At 37.1% G+C, this 23,896-nt stretch overlaps 1 protein-coding gene across 8 annotated transcripts in view; it reads left to right on the plus strand.

The window, feature by feature from the left end:
• The window catches only part of CCDC171 (coiled-coil domain containing 171), a 318,123-nt gene that overhangs the window by 44,863 nt on the left and 249,364 nt on the right, over positions 1-23,896 (plus strand). For all 8 annotated transcript variants that reach the window (XM_049634852.1, XM_049634832.1, XM_049634824.1 and 5 more), the window contains 2 exons: positions 17,651-17,743; positions 22,191-22,351. In XM_049634852.1, the coding sequence (XP_049490809.1) occupies positions 17,651-17,743; positions 22,191-22,351 (254 nt within the window). The remainder of the gene's footprint in view (positions 1-17,650; positions 17,744-22,190; positions 22,352-23,896) is intronic.

Raw genomic sequence — 23,896 nt, forward strand, 5'->3', positions numbered from 1 at the left:
ATGGAAACTCAGATGATTTATTCCACAGCCTAAATATATTCATATAAAAATGATTACAATACTGTAATATAATACAAAATAACAGAGAAAATATGAAGAAAAATAAACCTACACTTAACTTTGAAAACCTTCATGGCTGGTGTGAGGGAGATAAGAGAGAGAAGGGTTTTTGTGTAGGACAACTTTCACTATCACTAATGGAATCACTGCTGTCTGTTGGCTCAATGGAATCTTTGTCTGCATGGGGGCGCTTGTATGTGCTCGCACGGGTGTTGACTTCAGTATAGTATTAATAAACTCTTGTCATAGACTGTATTGAATGTAACTGGCAATAAGGCAGCAGAGGAAAGGGTCTATATCTGCAGGCAGCCTGACCTAGAACCAAGCAAAGCATTCCTAAGCTTACTCTTTTTTTTTTTTTTTTTTAATTTTTTTTTTCAACGTTTTTTATTTATTTTTGGGACAGAGAGAGACAGACAGAGCATGAACGGGGGAGGGGCAGAGAGAGGGAGACACAGAATCGGAAACAGGCTCCAGGCTCTGAGCCATCAGCCCAGAGCCCGACGCGGGGCTCGAACTCACGGACCGCGAGATCGTGACCTGGCTGAAGTCGGACGCTTAACCGACTGCGCCACCCAGGCGCCCCCCTAAGCTTACTCTTGAATGGAAAAGGAAAGGGCGGTCCATAGGTGCTCTGAAGTGACAAAACATACTCTAGTGCCAGTTGTGGACACACCTGCCAATGTTCTGAAAAATCATTGATTTCTGCCAAACACCGCGGCCTGAGATCAGGCATCTGAACATGGGAGATCACCCACAATCCTGCAGTGAATGACAGAAAGAGAGAGAGAGAGAGAGAGAGAGAGAGAGAGAGAGGGGGAACCATTGGCTTAGTTGTGATCATGTGAGTCTCGGCATCAAGTACTACTTGTATTGCAAGACATCGCTCATTTATCAGGTTAAAATTTATTAAAATGTTTGCCAATCTTGCAGAACACTCGCAGAACGAGTTGTTTGCAATCCAGCATTTTACCGTACAAGTAAATTCTCCACTTCAAATAAAGTAAAAAGGCAAACAAATGAGAAAAATATTTACAGGAAAGGGTAAATAAAACTCTATCTCTGTATCTCTCTATGTAAATCCCACACTATCTGATGAGAAAAAGGAGAAAACCTTTCTGAAAAGAAAAATCTACCAAGGACATCAAAGAAGATGTGAAAGATGTTTGTATGGACAACAAACACATGAAAAATACTTAATCTCACCATGATGTAAGAAAGGCTATAACACTCATTATGCTAAGATTAAAGAAAAAGAAAGCAACCAGTGTTGGCGAGGGTGATTTTAAAACTTCCTTTACCTTGCCAGTGGGAGTGTAAAGGTATAAAGCCTTGAAGGAGGTCCATTTGTCGGTGATCCTTTGCTCATTCTCATCGTCTCTGTAAGTTTTCTTGGTCCTCTGTTTTTTTCAAACATTGTTTTACATGGAAAGCTTTAAACAGATTTTTAAAGATGAACAGAATAGTATAATGAACCTACTGTACCAATCACCGGCTTCAACAATGATTTATATATGGCCAATATGATATCATTTATACCCCCAGTCACTTTCCCCCCTTCTATATTATAGTGAAATGAATCCCAGGCATCAGATTATTTTAACCATAAGTATTTCATTGTGACTAAGAAATAAGGTGTCTTTATTTACAGCCACATTATCAACATCAAACCTGAATTGACAGTGATTACTTAATTCAGTCAAATATCCAGGCATTATTCAGACTTCAAATTGCTTCATAAACAGCAAAAACATGTGTAAGATTGGGGTTTAAGTCAGAGTTCCAATTAGGTCTATACATTACAATTGGTTGATATGTTTTGTGAATCTCCTTTTTTTTTTTTAATTAAAAATTTTTTTAATGTTTATTTATTTTTGAGAGAGAGTGAAAGAGAGACAGAGTGTGAGCTGGGGAGGGGCAGAGAGAGAGGGAGACACAGAATCTGAAACAGGCTCCAGGCTCTGAGCTGTCAGCACAGAGCCCGACGCAGGGCTCGGACCCACGAACTGTGAGATCATGACCTGAGCTGAAGTCAATTGCTTAACCGACTGAGCCACCCAGGCACCCCATGAATCTCCTTTAATCTACAGATTCTCCATCTATAGTTTTGTTTGTTCCTTGTATTTGTAAAGACTCCAAATTATTTGTGGTATAGAGTTCCCACTGACTCTGCAGTTGCAGAACATCAAACATAAACAATGTTTCTTAGTATAGATCTTTTTTATTCAATGCAGGCAGGGGCGGGGGCAAGGTGAGCATTTTAGTTAGGAAACTCATGTCCTTCATTTTGAGGAATTCTCTTGTGTTATTTCTTCATGATTTTTTCCTCAGGGTTTTTTTGTTTTGTTTTGTTTTTGTTCTTTCTCAGGCTTTTATTATTCAAATGTTAGACCAACTGGATTGATGTTTTACTTTTTTTTTTTTTTTTAACCTTTCTGTTGTCTTTCTCTTTGTTTTTTACTTATTGTGGCTTCTTGGGAGATTTACTTGACTTTACTTTCTAATCTTCTAATTGAATATTTTCCTTTTTATTTTTAATTTCTGAGAGCTCTGGTTCTCTGTACCACTTAAAAAATTTTTTTTTCTTACATTTATTTGTTTTTGAGAGACAGAGAGAGACAGAGCACAAGCAGGGGATGGGCAGAGAGGGAAGGAGACACAGAATCTGAAGCAGGCTCCAGGGTCTGAGCTGTCAGCACAGAACCCAACGCAGGGCTCTAACTCACAAACCACGAGATCAAGACCTGAGCCGAAGTCAGATGCTCAACTGACTGAGCCACCCAGGCACCCCTTTCTGTACCATTTTTATAGCATCCTGTTCCTATGAGTACTGTATTCATTTGTTTGTTCAGTATTTATAGGGAGTTTTAGGCACACTAGGGTGCTTGAGGCATAGCAGTGAGCAAAACAAAGTCTCTTCCCTCTTGAAGCTAACACTCTAGTCAGGGAGAATCACACATTAAATGAAACAAAACATGATAAGCCCTGTGGAGAGTAATAAATCAGACTAGGGGAAGTAATGAGTGATGGGACAGGATGGTTACCCTTTTAGGGTAGTGTTCATGGAAGGCTGACTTGATAAGATGGTGTTTGAGTAGAGACCTAAAGGGACAGCCATGTAGATACCTGGAGGAAGAGCATTTGAGGTAGAAGGAAGTACAAAGGCCTTGAGATGTGAGTGTGCTTGGAGTGTTTGAAGAATAGCAAGTAGGCCATTGGGACTGACATGGAGAAGCTAGTAGGAGATATAGAAAGGTAGGCAGATTTTCTAGCCTTGACAGTCTTCTGTAATTCATTGTAAGAACTTTGGCTTTTGTCTGAGTGAAATGAAAGCCATTGGAAGGTTTTGAGCAGAGGCTTGATATGCTTCCTCAGATTTGTTTGAAAAGCATCATTCTTTATACTCTTTGGAAAATAGCTTGTAAGAGACCACTTAGGACACTATTAAAGTCACCTAGATGAGATATATAGCATAGAGGAGGGGGTTGGATTTGTATGTATTTTGGATGATGGAACCAATAGAATTTGCCAATTAATTGCATCTGGCTTGTGAGAAAAAAGGAGGGAGCAAAGGAGAATGCCAAAGATTCTGGCATGTGCAAACAAGTGAATGGCATTGCCATTTACTCAACTGGCAAAGAATGCCAGTGGTGTAGATTTGGGAGTGGTCAGGATTTTGCTTTTAGTATGTTAGATAGGCATGCCTGGTAGACATCCATGGGGAGATTTTGAGTAGGCAGTGCAGTAGAATTATGGGGGATGGTAAGGAATTTTGGGAAGTATTGCATTGTGAAACTTTGAATGTTATAGGTCTTTTCTCTGTGTTGTTATAGTTTCTGCAGAGTGCTCTGCTAGTTTGCTCTGTGGTGGTTATAAAATGGAAGAAGGACATGGAGGGAGAATTCACATATCATACTCTTCAGCACACAGACTTTCCCCTGGTTTCAGTCTTGTGTACTCCCCTCCCCACCCCCTCTCTGTGTATTCCTATGTCCAGCCTCTGGTTCAGATTCACATCCTTCAGATGATAAACCTCAAGTGTGTATGGTGGTTAGGAAGGAGTAGTTGTTTGGCTACTTGAGGTGGAGATGACTGGACGTTAAACTTCTAATGCTGATGGTATTTAAAAAATCTTTATTGAGATTCACCCATCAAGCATCCGACTCTTGATTTCAGCTCAGGTCATGATCCCAGGATCGTGGGATCAAGCCCCATGTTGGTCTCCATGCTGATTGTGGAGTCTGCTTAAGATTCTCTCTGTCTCTCTGTCTCTCTCTCTCTCTCAAAGAAAAAACTAAATAAATAAAGGAACATTTTTACCACTCAGGAAAAAAACCCATTTCTCTCAGCCCTAAGCAACTGCTACTCTGCTTTCTATCTCTATAGATTTGCCAATTCTGAGCATTTCCTATGAATGTCATCATGCAATATGTGGTCTTAAGTGATTGCCCTTCTTTGCTTAGCATGACGTTTCCACAGTTCATCCATGTTGTATCATGTATCAGTACTTCATTCCTTTTTATTACTGAATAATATTCCATCGTATTATATACCACATTTTGTGTATACATTTCTCAGTTGATAGGCATTTGTGTTGTTTTCACTTTTTAGTATTATGAATAATGCCTCTATGGATATTTGTGTACAGGTTTTTGTGTGAACATGTTTTCAGTTTTCTTGGATACATACCTAGGAGTGGAGTTGCTGGGTCATGTGGTAACTCTGTATTCTATTTTTTGAGGACTGTCGCACTGTTTTGCACAGTGGTGGCACCATTTTGCGTTCCACCAGCAATGTATGAGGGTTCCAGTTTCTCCAGATCCTCACCAGTACTTGTTATCATCAGTCTTTTTGACGAAAGCCACGCTGGGTGGTGCGTCATAGAATGTTATTTTGGTCTTGGTTTGCATTTCTCTAATGACTAATGATATTGAATACTACTTCATGTGCTTGTTGGCCATTTGTATGTTACTAGAGAAATCTATTAAGATTCATTGTCCATTTTAATGGGTTATTCATACCGTACAAATGTCAGATGTTAATAATAAGGGAAACTTGGTGTGGGGTGTATAGGAACTCTCAATGATGATGCCACATGTGAACGTGGCAAAGATAAAATTACTCACCCACGGTCTAATTTTATGTAAAGTTAGAGAACAAATAAAAAATCAGATTATATTCTAAATAATATTTTTAGCCTATTTATCACTTGTGATGAACATTTTTTTCAGGCCAATGAATTCGGGAATAAAACATCGTATTTTAATTATCATTTAAAAATATTGTGTGGCTTATGGATGGCCTATTAAAAGATTAGAATAAAGTCTGAATATGCTTAGAATTAAAAAAAACAACAACACCTTATTTAGAAGTCACTTTAGGAAGTGCCTGGCTGGCTCTTGATCTCAGAAGAGCGTATGACTCTTGCTCTCGGGCTTGTGAGTTTGAGCCCCACACTGGGTGTAGAGCTTACTTAAATAAGTAAACTTTAAAAAAAAAAAGTCACTTTAGGATGTTATAAATCCCTATGATCATCACTGAAAATATTTTAATTGCCTTACAGGTGTGAAGAAATACTACATAACAGTGATTTCTGTCTTTTTTGGTTGTGTGTTTTGTTTTGTTTTGTTGTTGTTGATAAAATTCTTATAAAGCCAGTTTTGACTGAATTGAGGGAATGTCTAATGCCTAAACTTTAGGATTTGTTTTTGGATAACTCAGTATTGACTTTTCCTTGTAAAATAACTTGCCCCAGTTTCTTCTTTTATTGATTGCTGTTGTAGACATAAAATTGTTTTAGCGTAGTTTTACTTTATGTTTTTCCTTAGCTACCCTGTAATTACTTTTGGTAATAACTAGGTCTCTGCTTTTGGAGAATTTGAAGCTTTGAAGTGTAGTCCAGATACTCTCAATTTTTATTCTGTTTATAAGAATTTTATAAGAGGACAGTATAGTCCCCTGACTCATCTACAATTCTTTATATTTAAACATTTAAAATTTTATTTTATTTTTTTATTATTTAAAAAAAATTTTTTTTTAACGTTTATTTATTTTTGAGACAGAGAGAGACAGAGCATGAAGGTGGGAGGGGCAGAGAGAGAAGGAGACACAGAATCGGAAGCAGGCTCCAGGCTCTGAGCCATCAGCCCAGAGCCCGACGCGGGGCTCGAACTCACGGACCGCGAGATCGTGACCTGAGCCGAAGTCGGATGCTCAACCGACTGAGCCACCCAGGCGCCCCTAAACATTTAAAATTTTAAATTAAAAAAATTTTGCTTTATATGGGCACCTGGGTGGCTCAGTTGGTCACGCGTCCGACTCTTGATGTTGGCTCAGGTCATGATCTCATAGTTTGTGAGTTTGAAACCCACATCTGGCTCTGCGCTGATGGCACAGAGCCTGCTTGGGATTCTCTCTCTCCTTTTCTCTGCCCCTCCCCCGTGTGTGCACGTTCTTGGTCTCTCACTCTCTCCCTGTCTCAAACTAAATAAACTTAAAAAAATTTTTTTGCTTTATATTTAAGTGAATATATCTTGTCTTGGCTTTTGGCCAGATGGTGACATAGTGAAGGAAAAGTTAAATTTCTAGAGAGCATTTTATGCTACTTTTATATTCAATTGTGGAGACATTAACTATTAGTAATTCTAGGGACTTAAGTAATTGTCAGTGGTATTTTTTTAAAAAAGGATTACTACAAGATACATGAAATATGAAGATTAATATAAACATAAATGAGACAATAATGTTAATACAGAGGGAAATTGTTAACATTTTCATTTAATAGAACATATTATCTAACGTTAATAGTATTACATTTAAGCAACTAATACAACAGATGTGTAGCCTAATCAGTGTTTTAAATTTCAGTGAAGTTTTCTAACAGTTGTATTTCATAAAACGGTGATTTCTTAACATGCTTGGATCAAAGCAGTTTATATATATATATATATAATTTGTATTAAAAAATCTGATAAACTATATACCACTGTGTGGCTTAATCATCTTAACACGGATCAGTGGTTTCGAGATTTAAAAAAAGAAAGCAAACTCCCAATCCAATTTTATAAATGTGGTGCTGGATACCACAGAACCAAGGGAAAAGTGAACTGGAAAAAGAAATATCTGTGGCTTTTATAAACCTCTTTACAACTAGGGGAGCCTTTTTTTTTTTTTTTTATCATGGGAAATAAACTTAACTCAATAAGAACAGAGAAAAGAGAAGATGCAAACCTAATAGCGAGAGGACTGAGGAGTCTTGCGAAGATTACAGTGGAGTGAGAACAGCCTGCAAATAAATTCTGAATTGCTTCTGTCAGTCATATTCTGTGTCATAGTAACAGAAAGCAGGGTAGAGTAGCTTTTTTCTCTGTATGTGTACTATACTCAAGTGAAAAAGGTAACGAAAAATGTACCTCACCTTTCCTATTGTCCGTGAAGCCAACCTTATCTGATTTCACTTTTTAAAGGCATCATGTGTTTGTAGGAATTATTTTTAAACACTTATTTGTGTTCATTACTAATTATAAGGTAGGTAAATGATGAAATCACCTGGGTTATGTAATTGTGCTTAGAAGTATTACATATTTTTGTTTTTATGTGCGTAATGGACTTTAAAATTGGGAGTTTATTAAAAAATTTGTTGAATACTGCAGTTTTTATTACCAGGAAAGGTAAAGGTGATTTTTAGAGATGCTAAATTAATTTATGACCAGAATTTGTGTTGTGTCAATTCTGTCCCTGAAATTTCCTATTTTCATTTTTTGTGGTTTCTTTTATTATATGTAAAAGTAATAAAAGCTCTTTTTTTCCATTAAGCTGTTTTACAGTCTGAATGATAGACTTCATTATTCACTCCTGGTGAATACAAATGTGCTGCTGTATTTTCCAGTTGATTCCTGTAGTCATCAGGTTGCTTTCCTGTGTCTGTTCTGAAACTGTTAAGGCCCTGACTGTTGCTGCCCTCAGTGACTAGCTTCATGTTTCCTCTCCTAAAACTGCGCAGTGAACCATGGTTGAGATGATGGGCATAGAGGGCTCTGAATGTTTGTACATTTGCCTATTTCTTGAAACTGCTGTGTGATTTTATTTATATTTTTATGTATGTATGTATTTATTTATTTTAAGTTTATTTATTTTGAGAGAGAGAGAAAGTACGAGTGGGTAGGGGCAGAGACAGAGGGGGAGAGAGATGCTCAAGCAGGCTCTGCACTGTCAGCACAGAGCCTGATGTGGGGCTTGAACCCATGAACCGCGAGATTGTGACCTGAGCCAAAGTTGGATGCTTAACCAACTGAGCCACCCAGGCACTCCTATTTATGCTTATTTTTAAATTAAATTGGATTTAATTAATTAGATTAAATGAACTCGAACTCATGATCCCAAGATCAAGAGTCGCATGTCTACTGATTCAGACAGCCAGGTGCCCGCAGGATAATAAACAGCAAAGGACTCACAGATTTTCTTTGTTACAGTCCTTTAATATTTGACTCAGTTTAAGTGATATGGTATTGTGGGGCTTCTGTTGTTCAAATACTTGTCAAATACTTAGAGACCTTGACCCTTTAAGATTTTTGTTTCTGATAATAAAAAATACTTTGAGATCTTCACTTTAAAGCCTCAAAGTACAGGGGCGTCTAGGTGGCTCAGTCAGTTAAGTGTCCAGCTCAGGTCTGATCTCATTGTCGTGAGATCCACCGTGGGACTCGCGCCTGGCATGGAGCCTGCCTTACATTTTCTTTCTCCCTCTCTGCCCCTTCCCCGCTCATCCATGCTCATGGGCACACACATATTCTCTCTCTCTCTCAAGAAAAAATTCTCAAAGTACAGTAACTACTTCCCCTCCACCCCAGGTAGGAATAAGTATTGCAGTTAATTGTTTGCACACGTATAAAAAATTATTTGCAGTCACTAAAATGTAACAAAATACACTTACCACTAAAATAATGATTAATCAGTCTATGATGATTCAGTTCCTTAGAATTATCTTCTTGAAGATGGATTATTACTCTATTGGTTACTGTGAAAGTGTCCATTAGTGGGAAATACCAGGTGATAAAATCTGGAAAAAGAGTTCAATAAACAGCCACTTTCTATTTATACAGCTGTTGACATTCTGGGGTAAACTTTGTGCAACTGTTTTGGAAACGGTGCTGTGTAATGTACTACTGAGAAATCCCTAGTATGCACTTTTGTGACATTTCCTCCCCTAGTTGTCTTGTTCATTTTAGTGAGCTAAATTTGGCGTATCAGAGCTTTGCTGCTTGACTAATTCCTTTAAGTTCACTGCTACCCTCTGAGCTGCTTATATTCTATTTGAGGAGAAAATAATGTAGTAGGAGCGGGTGTTTTTGCTCAGTCTTTCAGCAGTGTACGTGCACGTTTTCATAACTTTTGTGAAACTTTTGAAACAGGCCCATGGAAGCCGCAGGAGCAGATGTGGTGCAGAGAGCAAACGTGGTCTGGAAATGTTTGGTTAGTTCTGCTGCTGAATTGGAGCTGGCGGCTTATACCCTGTGTTATGATAAAATAACATGTACCAAGGGATTGAGCCAGTGACATCCTTCTCTAAACTACCTTCTTCAAACAACAAACACTCACTTTTTAAAAGTGAAGTAGATTATCTAATTGGGCTGAACACGATTGAATGAGATGTAAATCATAAAATAATGAAATAGTTATGATGGATATATAGTATTTATTGAAATAAAGATCTCTTGGCAGTATATTGCAGTAGGAGAGGTCACAAAAATCAGCTAATACATGATAAAATACGTGCTCATGTTGTGTTAGATAAAGAACTCTTGTTCGTAGTGTTAAGGAACAAACATAGGATAGTGTAGTACTTGTATTATAGGCAAACCTGTGTATGCTTAAATTGACCTGTGGTATGTATGAATTTGTGTTGATTTTTGTATTTTAACCTGAATCCCGTTACCACTTTTGCCCTTGCTTTGTAGAGTATGTTAGGACTGGATACTAATGAGACAGTTCATGATTGTACTGGTTCTCTTAGTATTGGAAAAAAAAATTTTTTTGTGAACAGCACGTTGATGTTCCTCTAGCACCCTCTGCTGGATATAAGACTTAATTCACCAGACTAGGAGATGGAAAAAAAAAAAAATTATTAGGCGGGCCTTAATTTAATTATGTCTATCAACAAAGTCCACTTTTGGAAGTTTGTTTAAAGATTTGAAGATTTTTTTTCTGTCCTTACTGATTAATTGATAGTTTTAGTAATAACAGTTGATAGAGTTGTTTTCTTCTGGACATCCATTCAAAGCAGGAAGGTATGAAAATAAAGATGTGATCTCTGGCATATTATTTCAACCCATTTAGTTTTGGCCTGGGCAGGAATAACAGAGCCTCTCCTTGACTTTTGGAGTGTAAATCAGATGACTAATTAATTAATATGACATAACATATACATAAGAAATGAAAAGAAGACGTGAATTGTTGATTCTTTTATCATAGAATTCACTGAATATTCTGTATTTTATAAAATATAAGACTATTATTTTGACAAGAGAAGCTTATGCATATGATTTTTGGAATCTGAAAAAAAAATTGTTAGATTGGTTTCTTCCCTCTGTCTTTATTAACTTTTTTTTTTGTTCTAATTTTTTGTTTTCAGTGCCTATGGGCTATTTTCTTGTGACTGGTTAAGCTTCTTCTGACTTACAGAATCTAAGCTGAGCATTTTGTAGAGTTTACAATAAAAAATTTTTTTAGGGGCACCTGGGTGGCTCAATTGGTTAAGTGACCAACATCTACTCAGGTCATGATCACACGGTTTCTGAGTTCAAGCCCCACATCAGGCTCTGGGCAGACAGCTCAGAGCCTAGAGCCTGCTTTGGATTCTGTGTCTCCCTGTCTCTGCCCTTCCCCCCATTTGCTCTCTCTTTCTCTCTCTCTCTCCTAAAAGTAAATAAAACATTAAGAAAATTAAAGAAAAAAGATTTAAACTAGTATTGGGCCTATCTAGAGTAATGCTCATTTTAATCTGGCTAAATATAAGAGTTTTTCTGCTATAGTAGATACCATGCTTTATACCTAAAACCAATGGGGATCCCTGGTCTAAGGATCAAAGTCAGCATTTAGAGGGAATTTTTTTCAGAAATTATGAAGTTGCCTTAGGGGGCTGTCACTTCTTTGACATTGTCTTTGGTTCTCATACTCAGGATTCTTTTTATTTTTTGTTAAGATATATTTCACATATTGTAACATTCATCCTTTTAAAGTATATTTTTAGTATATTCACAAAGTTGTGCAACCATTACCACTCTCTAATTCCAGAACATTCTCACTACTTCATGTCCATTAGCAATCACTGCTCCTTCCTCCCTCCCTCCCTAGCTACTGGCAATCACTAACACACTTTCTATCCCTATGGATTTGCCTATCCTGGAAATTTCATATAAATGAAGTCATACTATACATAGTCTCTTTGTGTCTGGTTTCTTTCATTTAACATATATTTTCAAGGTTCATATGTGTTATAGCAGGTATTGGTACTGAATGTTTTTTGGCTGAATCATATTCTATTATAGGGATACACCATATTTTGTTCATCATTCATCAGTTGATGGACATTTGAACTGTTTCTACTTTTTGGTGGTTATGAAAAATGCTGATGTGAACATTTGTGTACAAGTTTTTGTTTGCACATGTTTTTATTTTTCTGGGGGTATATACCCAGGAATGGAAATGCTGGATATGGTGACTCTGTGTGACTTTTTAAGAAACTCAGAAACCGTTTTCCATAGTGGTGGCACCAGTTCATATTCCCACCAGTAATTTATGAGGTGTCTCTAATTTCTCTACATCCTCACCAATGCTTGTGATTTTCCACTTTTAAAATTATAACTAGCCTCACATGCATGAAGATATATCTCTTTGTGGTTTGGATGTGTATTTCCCTGATGACTAATAGTGTTGGCCATCATTTGATATACTTGTCATTTTCATATCTTTTTTGGAGAAATGTCTATTCAAGCCCTTTACTAATTTTTTAAATTGTGTTGTTTGTCTTTTTATTGTAACAGCTCTTTGTATATTCTGCAAACTAGACTCTTATCAGATACATGATTTATAAATATCTTCTGTCCTCTAGGTTGCCTTTCACTTTTTTATAATGTCCTTTGATGCTCAAAATTTAAAATTTTTATGAAGTCCAATTTTTTTTTTCTTTTGTTACTCATGCTTTTGGTGTTGTATTTCAGAATCTGTTGCCAAATCTGAGGTCATAAATTCTATGTTTTCTTCTAAGAGTTTTATGGTTTTAGCTCTTATATTTACGCCATTGATCCATTTGAATTCATTTTTATATATTATATGACTTAGGGGTCCACATTTATTCTTTTGAGTGTGTATATCCCATTGCCTCAGCACTGCTTAATAAAAAAATGATTCTTTCTCATAGAATGGTCTAGGCTCCCTTGTCAAAAATCAATTGACCATTGATGCAGGGATGTATTTATGGACTCTCAGTTCTTTTCTGTAGATCTATAGGTCTGTTCTTATGCCAGTTCCACATTGTTTCAATCACTGTAGCTTTGTAGTAGTTTTGACATCAGGAAATGTGAGTTTTCCAACTTTGCTCTAACTTTTCAAGATCATGTTAACTTTTTGGAAAGTGCTTTAGTAAAATTGGCTTTAATTCTGTGTCTGTCACCTTATGATGGTGAAATTGCTTTTTCATATAATAGCTAATAACTTTCCATGGGACTAATGTTTGGTGTGAAACATGTTTTGAGACAGGTGGTAATGAGTATGAATGGAATATTTTATTTGATATATCTTAATATTTTGACAATATAGGTAGGAATTGACTGGTTCAAAGTCTCACCTTCCCACTGACCTTTTTTGCTTAGGAATGAATGGCTTAGTTTATTTTAATGATCTTTTCTGGTCAGAATACAATTTTGTTGGTAAATAATGATACCAGTACCATACTTCCCCACCATACTTCCTTTGCTTTTGTTGCTGTTTTAAAATGTTTTTCAGTATGGAAAATTTCAATCATCTGTGAAAGTCAGCAGAATACTAAAATGAACTTCATGTGCCTATTACTCAGCTTCAAGAATGATCAACTGATGGCCAACATTATTTCATGATTATCAGCTTCCCTTCCTCACCCCCGGTTTATTATTATTTTTAAAGTTTATTTATTTATTTTGAGAAAGAGAGAGAGAGAGAGAGAGCGAGAATCCCAAGCAGGCTCCACACTGACAGTGTGGAGCCCAACATGGGGCTCGAATTCACAAACCGTGAGATCATGACCTGAACCAAAACCAGGAGTCGGTCACTTAACCGATTGAGCAACCCAGGCACCCCACCCCCAGTTTATTATTTTAAAGCAAATCCAGACGTCATATAATTTCATCCATGAACATGTTAGTATGTATTTCAAAGAGATAGGAGTTAAAAAATACTAATTATTAAAAAAAAATTTTTAAGTAAACTCTATGCCCAATGTGAGGCTTGAACTCATGACCCTGAGATCAAGAGTTGCATGCTCTACTGACTGAGCCAGCCAGGTGCCACAATACCAATTATTATTACACCTAAAAAAGTAATAATAACTCTTTAGTTTTTTTTAAGTTTATTTTTATTTATTTTGAGAGAGAGAGAGCACATATGTGCACAAGTGAGGGAAGGGTAGAGAGGAAAAGAGAGGGAATCCCAAGCAGGCTCTGCACTGTGAGAGCTGAGGCTAACGTGGGGCCTGATCCCAGGGCCTGTGAGATCATGACTGGAGTGGAAATCAAGAGTTGGATGTTTAACTGACTGAGCCATCCAGGCACTCCTCTTTAGTTTTATATTTCCTCATTTCCTGTTTTTTTGAATCTTGAGTCTTGAGTTGTCAGACTAAATTATAAATATTTACCAGTTTCATCTTTCAGTGGAATGCCCGTTATTTCAAAATACTGTAGCAGTATAGGATATAAATGTCAGATTTTACCTTTAAAGATACTGTATTCTACTAACTTAAAAAAATCATTTTATTGTTTTGGATTTAAATTCAATTTAGACCCAAAAGATCACATTTGGACTTACTGCTTTTTCTGCCCTCTGGAAAAAAGTCTTTTCTAGTAACTCACTAAGAAATATTATTGATAGGATGGCAAAATCTAACTAAAGCACATAAGTCGGTATAAAAAAATATTTTGTGAGTTTCATATTTGTGAAACGGAGTGATTGACTGTCGAAGCAGAATTGCTTCTTGACTATGAAGGCTATTAGTAGCAAAAGGACTACAAAGTCCTCTAGAGAAGAAGGGATATTTGTGTTTTTGCTCTACTCTAAAACAAGACATCATAGGAACATGCTTTGCTCAAAAAAAACTAGTCATTTCTTACATATTCACAGACTGCTTGATCATTTGTGAATTATCCAGTTTTTATTTATGCTCCTCCCTGTGTGATTCATTACATTACTGTCTCTGCAAAAAAAAAAAAAAAAAAAAAAAAAAGGAAATAAGGAAAGGGTAGGAGGAAAGAGGAAAAATCAAATTAATCAAGTTGGGCCTTTAAAAAACTTCAGCTTTGGGGCGCCTGGGTGGCTCAGTCGGTTGAGCGTCCGACTTCGGGTCAGGTCACGATCTCACAGCTCGTGAGTTCACTCCCCGCGTCGGACTCTGTGCTGACACTCGGAGCCTGGAGCCTGCTTCGGATTCTGTGTGTCCCTCTCTCTCTGCCCCTAATCTACTCGTATTCTGTCTCTGTCTCTCTCAAAAATAAATAAACATTAAAAAAATTTTTTTAAAAAACTTCAGCTTAGGCTAAATGATAAAGTAAATATAATTAATAGAAACTTCTTTCTTGTCCAAATTTTATTTGAAAAGGAGATCAAATTAGTAATGCCTTACTCCATCACTATTGAACCATCTTTATTTGACAGACAAGACTCTAGGCATGGCTTTTCTTTGCTACTGTTACCCTGAAACATCTATAGCCGTCCTTGCCCCCAACAGGCTTTTGGTCATGACCAGTGACCGCTTTGGGACTAGGAATCCAGTGCTTCCCAGGGTTGCATTTTCTGAGCAAAAATGGCATTCAAAAATAGAGCTCTTGACTTCTGATTCTGGCCAGAAGTTGACCCCTATCTGAAAATTAATAAATTGGACTTCATTATAATGAAAACTTTTTAAAAGTTTATTTATTTGGGGAGGGGGATGAGTGGGGGAGGGGCAGAGAGAGAGGGAGACACAGAATCTCAAGTAGGCTCTGTGCTGTCAGTGCAGAGCCCAACGCGGGGCTCCAACTCACGAACTGCAAGATCGTGACCTGAGCTAAAACCGAGAGTCGGTTGCTTAACTAACTGTGTCACCCAGGTGCCCTGAAAACTTTTGCTTTGTGAAAGACACTGTTAACAAAAGAGACAAACTATAGACTTGGAGTAAATGTTTGCAAATCACATATCCAGTCAATGACTTGTATCCAGATTGTATAATGAACTCTCAAAACTCAATCAATAATAAGAAAACAACCTAATTAAAAAATGGGGAAAAGATCCGAGTAGATATTTCACCAAAGAAGGTATACAGATGGTAAATAAATATGTGAGAAGATGCTCAATGTCATCTGTCATTAGGGAAATGCAAATTGAAACTGAAATGGAATACCATTACATGCCTATTGGAATGTCTTAAATCACCCTCCTCCCAAAAACGAAAAAACAGAAATTGACCATGCCAAGTGTTGTTGAGGGTGTATAAAATTATAAACAATTCAGAAAAGTTTGGGAGTTTCATAAGACATTAAACATACACCTACCACATGACCCTGTCATTCTTCCCTTCACTGTTTACCCCCAAGAAGTCAAAGTACATGCTCTTACAAAGACGTGTGCACAAAAGCTCATAGTTTCATTTGTAATCGCCTATACTGGAAACAACTCAAATGTACGTAAACTGGTGAACAGATAAGTCAGTTGTGGTGTATCAACACAGTGGGACACTTTAACAATAAAAAGGAATAGACGGTTGATAAATGCAACCACATGGTGAATCTCAAAATAGTTATGCTGGGAGAAAGAAGCCAGACGATACAGAATATATGCTGTATGACTCAATCTCTATGAAATTCTGGGAAATACAAAGTGATTAATAGTGACAAAACCAGATCAGTTGTTACTTGGAGATGGGGGTGGGGTGTTAAGGGCTGGAAGAAATTACCAAGAGATAGAAGGAATCTTGTAGGCGTCATGGAAATATTTCTTATCTTGATTATGGCAGTGACTTCATGTGTGTGTATATACACTTATCAAATTACACACTTTTTAAAAAATGTTTATTTGTTTTTGAGAGAGACAGAGACAGAGCGTGAGCAGGGCAGGGACAGAGAGAGAGGGAGACACAGAATCTGAAACAGGCTCCAGGCTCTGAGCTGTCAGCAAAGAGCTTGATGCGGGGCTTGAACTCACGAGCCTTCGAGCTGTGAGATCATGACCTGAGCTGAAGCTGGCCGCTCAACCAACTGAGCCACCCAGGTGCTCCAAATTACACACTTTTAATGCATATCATTTATTACATATAAATTATACATCAATAAAAAAGAAAAAAAAAAAGCAAGGACTGGAGTATTCTTCCTGAGCATGATTTTCACACGTTTTTTTACCATGTCTTTTGCAATCTTGGAAAAGCAGTTAAAATGAGGCTACGGTAATCTAAAGTGTGATTTATATCCACTTAAAAAAAACGTTTTTAATTTTAATTCCAGTATGTTACCATACAGTGTTATATTAGTTTCAGGTGTACAATATTGTGATTCCACAGTTTTATACATTCCTCAATGCTCATCATGATGAGTGTGCTTTTAATCCCCTTCACCTATTTCACCCATCCCCCCCCCCTCCTCCCCACACCCCCCTCCCCTCTGGTCACCAACCATCTGTTTATCCTCTATAGTTAAGTCTGTTTTTTTATTTGTCTCTCTTTTGTTCTCCCCTGGATTCATTTGTTTTGTTTCTTAATTTTTTTTTTTTTTTAACGTTGATTTATTTTTGAGGGACAGAGTGTGAGCAGGGAGGGCCAGAGAGAGAGAGAGAAAGACACAGAATCTGAAGAGGCTGCAGGCTCCGAGCCGTCAGCACAGAACCGGACGTGGGGCTGGAACTCACGGACCGCGAGATCATGACCTGAGCCGAAGTCGGCCGCTTAACCGACTGAGCCACCCAGGCGCCCCAATTTGTTTCGTTTCTTAAATTCCACACGTGAGTGAAATCATATGGTGTTTGTCTTTCTCTGAGTGACTTGTTTTGCTCAGCATTGTAGCTGCGTCCATGTTGTTGCAAAGATCCATGTCCACTTTAAACACCAATGTCTGGGGCGCCTGGGTGGCTCAGTCGGTTAAGTGTCCGAGTTCGGCTAAGGTCATGATCTCGCGGTCCGTGAGTTCCAGCCCCGCATTGGGCTCTGTGCTGACAGCCCAGAGCCTGGAGCCTGTTTCAGATTCTGTGTCTCCCTCTCGCTGACCCTCCCCTGTTCATGTTCTGTCTCAAAAATAAATAAAACGTTAAAAAAATGTTTTTTTTTTTAAATAAATAAATAAACACCAATGTTTGTGAGCTTAACCTTTGAATTTGTTTTCAGGCAACTACTCTAAGAGTGAGGAAATTAGAAGAAAATATTGAAGCAGAAAGAGCAGCACATTTGGAGTCAAAATTTAATTCTGAAATTATTCAGGTAAAGCCTAAGCCGAAATTTTTTTGGTATGGATTTTATTAGGCAGGGAAAAGTGGGATTCTGTTCAGAGAGCTAAGGTGTGCGTTTAGGATGGGTAGCATATTGTTAAGGCACTCATTATCCTATTCGTATCAGGATATAGTTGAGGATGGTTTTTACTATATTAGAGGAAGGGTTGACACACTACAGCCCACAGGCTAAATCTCACCCTTTGCCTGTTCGAGGGAGGTTTTGTCTTGTCTGTGGGGCTTCTGTGCTGCAGTGGCAAGGGGGGGTGGTTGTGACAGAGACCTTATGGCCGGCAAAGTCCAAAATATTTACCCTCTGGCCTATTACAGAAAGATTTACTGATCAGAGTATTCTTTTTATCAACAACCATGGGTTGAATTTCTTTTTTGAAAACACCGAAAAAATAAGCACCTTCATTTATCGTGTGTATATCTTGTGCACATTACTTATCACTGTATTAAGAGCTGAAGGTGGGGCACCTGGGTGGCTCAGTCAGTTGAGAGTACAACTTTGGGTCAGGTCATGATCTCATGGTTCTGTGAATTTGAGCCTGGCGTCAGACTCCCTGCTGTCAGTGCAGAGCTTTGGATCCTCTTTCCCCCCCCCTCTTTGCCCCCCCCCCATTTGTCCCCCCCCCCAATAAATAAACATTAAAAAAAAAAAAGAGCCCAAGGGATAAAGGTGAAAGAACTCCTTTTGGAACTTACATTTCATTACCAGAAATACTGTATATTTGTATCTATACCTGTACATCTATACAGATACACAGATAAATGTGCGGATAGAAATATCAAATACTAAAATACTACGGGGCATAATAAAGATTAAATGTGAGAGGGGAATTAATTGAAGGCATCCTAAAGGAAGGTGTCCTTTAGGTTTTAGAATGAGAAGGAATTTCTAAGAGAAGTGAAGGCATTCCAGCTGGGGGTTGGCAAACTACTGTGCATGGACCAAGTCTGGCCCATAGCTTGTTGTATATAAATCAAGTCTCACATAAAGTTCCAGAAATCTAAATTCCTTAATTTAATGTTTCTAAAGTGGACTCCACACCCAGTGTGGGGCTTGAACTCATGACCCTGAGATCAAGAGTTGTATGCTCTACCGACTGAGCCAGGTGCCCCTAAGTTCCTTAATTTAATTTGGATTTTTTTTTTAAGACGTACACTTTCCCTTATATTAAATGTTAATTAATAAAACTTGCCAAGTTTTACCTTATTGTTTAAACATGTCTTAATATAGGCCGTAACTAAGCTCATAAGAAATTTATAATAAATTATTTTTTTACTTTTATCTTTAATGAAATGCCTCCTTTACCTGCAAAATTCTCAGGCCCATGTATTTGAGTGTTTGTATTTTAGGCAAACTTGTACAAGTTAAGCTTTTCTTTAAAAAAAAAAAAAAGATTAAATCACCCAAAAATAAGCAATAAGGCTAAAGTTTTAAGTTATGAAAGAAGTACAATTCAGAAATTAAGTTTTTCGTTGTAGTTATAATTTATACCTGGATGTATATATAGTTAATAGCTATAAAAATAATTATTACATGTATAGTTTTTACTCATGTACATTAATATTTCATATTTAACCTAGGGTTTTGACTGTGAAAAAAAGCCAAAGTTTATATTTGAACCATATACATCTATAAATACCGACAAGTATTTTCAGTGAGGTACATCTAGTAAAATTCAGTTTCAGATTAGTTTAAAAGCAAATGAGACAAATGAGACTACTAAATAGTTGTAATGAATCACCATTTTATCATAAACTGTAGTTAAGTTTGTTTAGATGCTATATCATAAAAATGAGAAAGTAGAGTCAGAGAGTTGACTCAATTAGTAATTTGAAAACTACTTCTCTTTCAGTTGGATTGATTTGTCCTTTGTGATTGAGTGTGCTTATTTTGTGAAAGGAGATAGCAATGCAGATAGAAGAAAATGTTGTCCAGATTTATTATTTTACTTGTAAACATTGGATTTAGACAAAATAGCAGAGAAAAATAAAGTTTAGGGGCGCCTGGGTGGCTCAGTCAGTTAAGTCTCCGACTCTGGCTCAGGTCACGATCTTGGGGTTCATGAGTTCCAGCCCCGTGTCGGGTTCCGTGCTGACAGCTCAGAGTCTGGAGCCTGCTTCATTCTGTGTCTTCCTTTCTCTTTGCCCCTCCCCTGCTCATGCTCTGTCTCTCTCAAAAATAAATAAACATAAAAAAAAAATTTGAAAAAAAAAAAAGAAAAAGAAAGTTTAAAAGACCGAATCTCAAAAATTACCAGGTTGTATCTCCATATCTATTCTATTTCCTTACGTTAGTGTAAGAATGTTTCAGTTATTCCAAAATATTTTTGGATAATTACAAATAATAATTCTGGTGATTATTTTTTGTATGGATTAATTTAAGAACATTTTTATGTTGTCCTAGGCTTCATTTCTTGGTGACTTCATCTTTTTTACTTCAGATTGTCTTTTGCCGTCCCCATGAGGCTTGTTCAGAGCTTTTCTCTGATTTCATGGCCCTTTGTGCCTGTTTCTGTGACAGGAGCCACTTACATATTCTCTTGTGGTCTCTCCTCTCCTAAAGACTAGGAGCTCTTCAAGAACTAAGACTGTCTAGGGGCGCCTGGGTGGCGCAGTCGGTTAGGCGTCCGACTTCAGCCAGGTCACGATCTCGCGGTCCGTGAGTTCGAGCCCCGCGTCAGGCTCTGGGCTGATGGCTCGGAGCCTGGAGCCTGCTTCCGATTCTGTGTCTCCCTCTCTCTCTGCCCCTCCCCTGTTCATGCTCTGTCTCTCTCTGTCCCAAAAATAAAATAAAAAAAAAAAAAGTTGAAAAAAAAAAAATAAAAAAAAAAAAAAATAAAAAAATAAAAAAAAAAAGAACTAAGACTGTCTATTTTCATGATTATCATATAATACCTTGAGCACTAGCTCATTGCCTGGCACATATTAAGTGCTTAATAATATTTATTCAAACATTTATTAAACAAATATTATGTATTCATATGTGATATTAAGTATATATTGATATTAGATAAATATTATCTCATTAGATCTTTGTAGCAACTCTGTAGATAGTCTGTTTATGAGGATGATGATGATGATTTACTGTTTACAGGTAAGGAACCTCAGGTTTTTGGAGGTTTAGTAATATGCCAGAGGTCACCTAAGTTAATTTGTAGAGCTAGAATTTAAACGTGAGCTTTAGGATTCTGAAGCCGATTTTCTATCTAGTATAAAGCGTTTTCTACCACCCCCCTTCTTTTGAACTTAGCGTTCTAATTTTTGTTTTTAACTTAATTTTCTGAAGAAGGTAAAACATAGTTCAGAAATCAAAACAATATTAAATGGATGAGAACTCTTGCTTTCACTCCTGTGTCTCCCTTCAATCTACCCTATTGCCTCTTACTTATTCTTATTTTTTCCACTTGTTTACCCAAAATATAGACTTTATCTGGACTTTGCTTTATTGATATATGTTAACCCTACATAGAGAACCACATAGAGAACTTCCTTTTCAAAAGCTCTTTTTTTTTTTTGAGAGAGAGAGAGAGAGGGTGCAAGTGAACGAGGGGCAGAGAGAGAAGTGGGGCTCACCCGAAGCAGGGCTCGAGCTCACCTGATGTGGGGCTCGAACTCATGAACTGGGAAATCATGACCTGAGCCGAAGCCAGATGCTTAACTGACTGAGCCACCCAGGTGCCCCTCAGAAGTTGTTTTGTAACTTTTTTTTTTTTTTACCGCTGCATATTCTTCTTTTATGGGAATATACTGCTTTGTTCCTCTGTTCTGCTGTCATTGTTTACATGGAATCCAGTTTTTAAAGTGTTTTATTATATAAAGTTTCAGGTATATGCAGAAGTAGAGAGAATTGAACAATGAGCTTCCTGTGTAGCCATCATTTCAAGATTTACCTCGGGCCAGTCATGTTTTTTATTTATTGCCCCTGTCTACTCCCATCCCTATATCACTTTGAGGCAAATCCTAGATATCCCACATTTACAAATATTTTAGTCAAATAGTATTATTCGGTAATAAAAGTTTTACTTGTCAACAGTAAGAAACCTCTAGGAGTAAAACTTTATTGAGATTCTAACGATGTTAATGTAACGGTGTTTCTCTTAAGAGGGGAAGAATTCTTTGCTTTTGTTTTCAAAAACCACTCATTTTATTATGTTTCATACAAAGTTTTGAACGTGGATTTGTAGGTCGAAATTAGGCACTTTGATAAGGCATTTCCATAGCACAGTTAACTCTTCTTCCACTCTTCCTTCCATTAAACATGTTCAGAAAGGGAATACACTGTCTTTTGTTTATTTTCCTTTTTAAACCAAAGCAGAAAGGAAGAAGTTTAGGTAAATGATGATCTGCTACTGATAAATTACGCTGTTCAATTTGACTGACGCTAGCGTTTCCTTCCTCGCTTTAACTACTTCTCTGACATCTGGTAGTTACGGATTCGAGACCTTGAAGGAGCTTTGCAGGTCGAGAAGGCCAGCCAGGCAGAAGCTGTTGCTGACTTGGAAATGATCAAGAATGAATTCAAAGAAGTTGAAAGTGCATATGAGCGAGAAAAGCATAATGCACAAGAGAGCTTTGCAAAATTAAATTTGTAAGTCTTTTACTGTAAAATTCTTTAAGTTAATGTAAAGGGTTTATGAAACCTACATAAGTATGAATGTGTAGTATTTTAGATGTAGTTCTCATTGATGTCAGTGGTAGTTTGCGGATAAAAGATTTCATAAAACAGATCTATACTTCTCTACTTTTTTGGATTTTGAAGTATCATGGCTATTCCAAGTGGTCTCAGAAATGCAATTTTTACCCTATAAAGTAAATATGTTAATGTATTTTGTATTTACTGATGTAATACAGTATCTTTAAAGACCTTGATTTCTAGGCCACCTGCAAAGGGCTACGTGGAGATGGATAATGTTTGAGATTTTCTCAAACTACGGGCATAATAGCAGTAGGACTAATACCACTCTTTGTGGCTCGCATGCATTGTGGCTCACTTGGCGTCTAGCATTGCATGGTTTCATTTAATTTATATAACACCCCATGAGGTAGCTTCTCTTTTTATCCCTGTTTTACAGATGTGGAAATTGAGGCTTAATGAGGATGGGGACACACAACTAGTACGTGGCAGAGTCAGGATCTTTTTGATTCCTACTGATTTTAACCTTTATCAGTTCAAAAGCCTTTCATCTGGAATGTTCTGTAGGATGCTTTAAAAGCTCATAATTCTTTAATATGTTTCCAAAAAAAAGTTGATAGTAGATTTTTTAAAATATAATTTATTGACAGATTGGTTTCCCTACAACACCCAGTGCGCATCCCAACAAGTGCCCTCCTCAATGCCCATCACCACTTTCCCCTTGATAGTAGATGTTTTAAAGCATTTCTCCCCATAGGGTGAAATACATCCCACCATTGGTACATGACCTGATAATAGGTTGGTATATTAAAGTTGTGTATTTATTTTTAATGTTAGTTTGTATATGACAAATAGATCATGATTTTCCACTTACAGCAATGACATGAAGATTCCTCTTAAAATACTTCATTTGACATAAAAAATGAGTTAGAGAAAAGCATTATTAAATAGTAGTAATTATTACAGGTATAGCAAAATCATAAAGATGGCACTTGAAAGACTGACTTAAAAAACTGATGTTGAAAAAATTTAAAATTCTTTACCTGAGATTACTGTTATTGGTAATGCTTATAATATTTTAAACCAGTAATTCTGAACTGAAAGTTTTTGCTTCCTCTGGGATGACTTAGATGACCTTCTGTGAATGTTACTCTAAAGACTTATCCTCCTGTATTTCCTTTGAACCATTGCTTGAATCTGCACATTTATATATAAATACGTTTGAAGGGCCTTTATATAGAATATAGTGCAGATTTTTTAACTGTTGCTTTGAGATAATAATTAGAATCTGCAAGTGAAAGAAGCCAGACTGTACTCCCAACAAGTAAAGCTTTCACCAGTGAAATAATAGGCTACTTTGGGGAACTAGTGAGTTCTCTGTCTTGGGAGGTTCAAAACAGAAGGTAGAAGATTCTTTGTCATGGGTATTGAAGAAGAGAATCCTGCAAAAGTTGGACTAGTGGAATTTTAAAAGACCTGCTAACAATGAAGCTCCAATAT

This window comes from Panthera uncia, chromosome D4, assembly GCF_023721935.1.
Source record: "Panthera uncia isolate 11264 chromosome D4, Puncia_PCG_1.0, whole genome shotgun sequence".
NCBI classification, from domain to species: domain Eukaryota; kingdom Metazoa; phylum Chordata; class Mammalia; order Carnivora; family Felidae; genus Panthera; species Panthera uncia.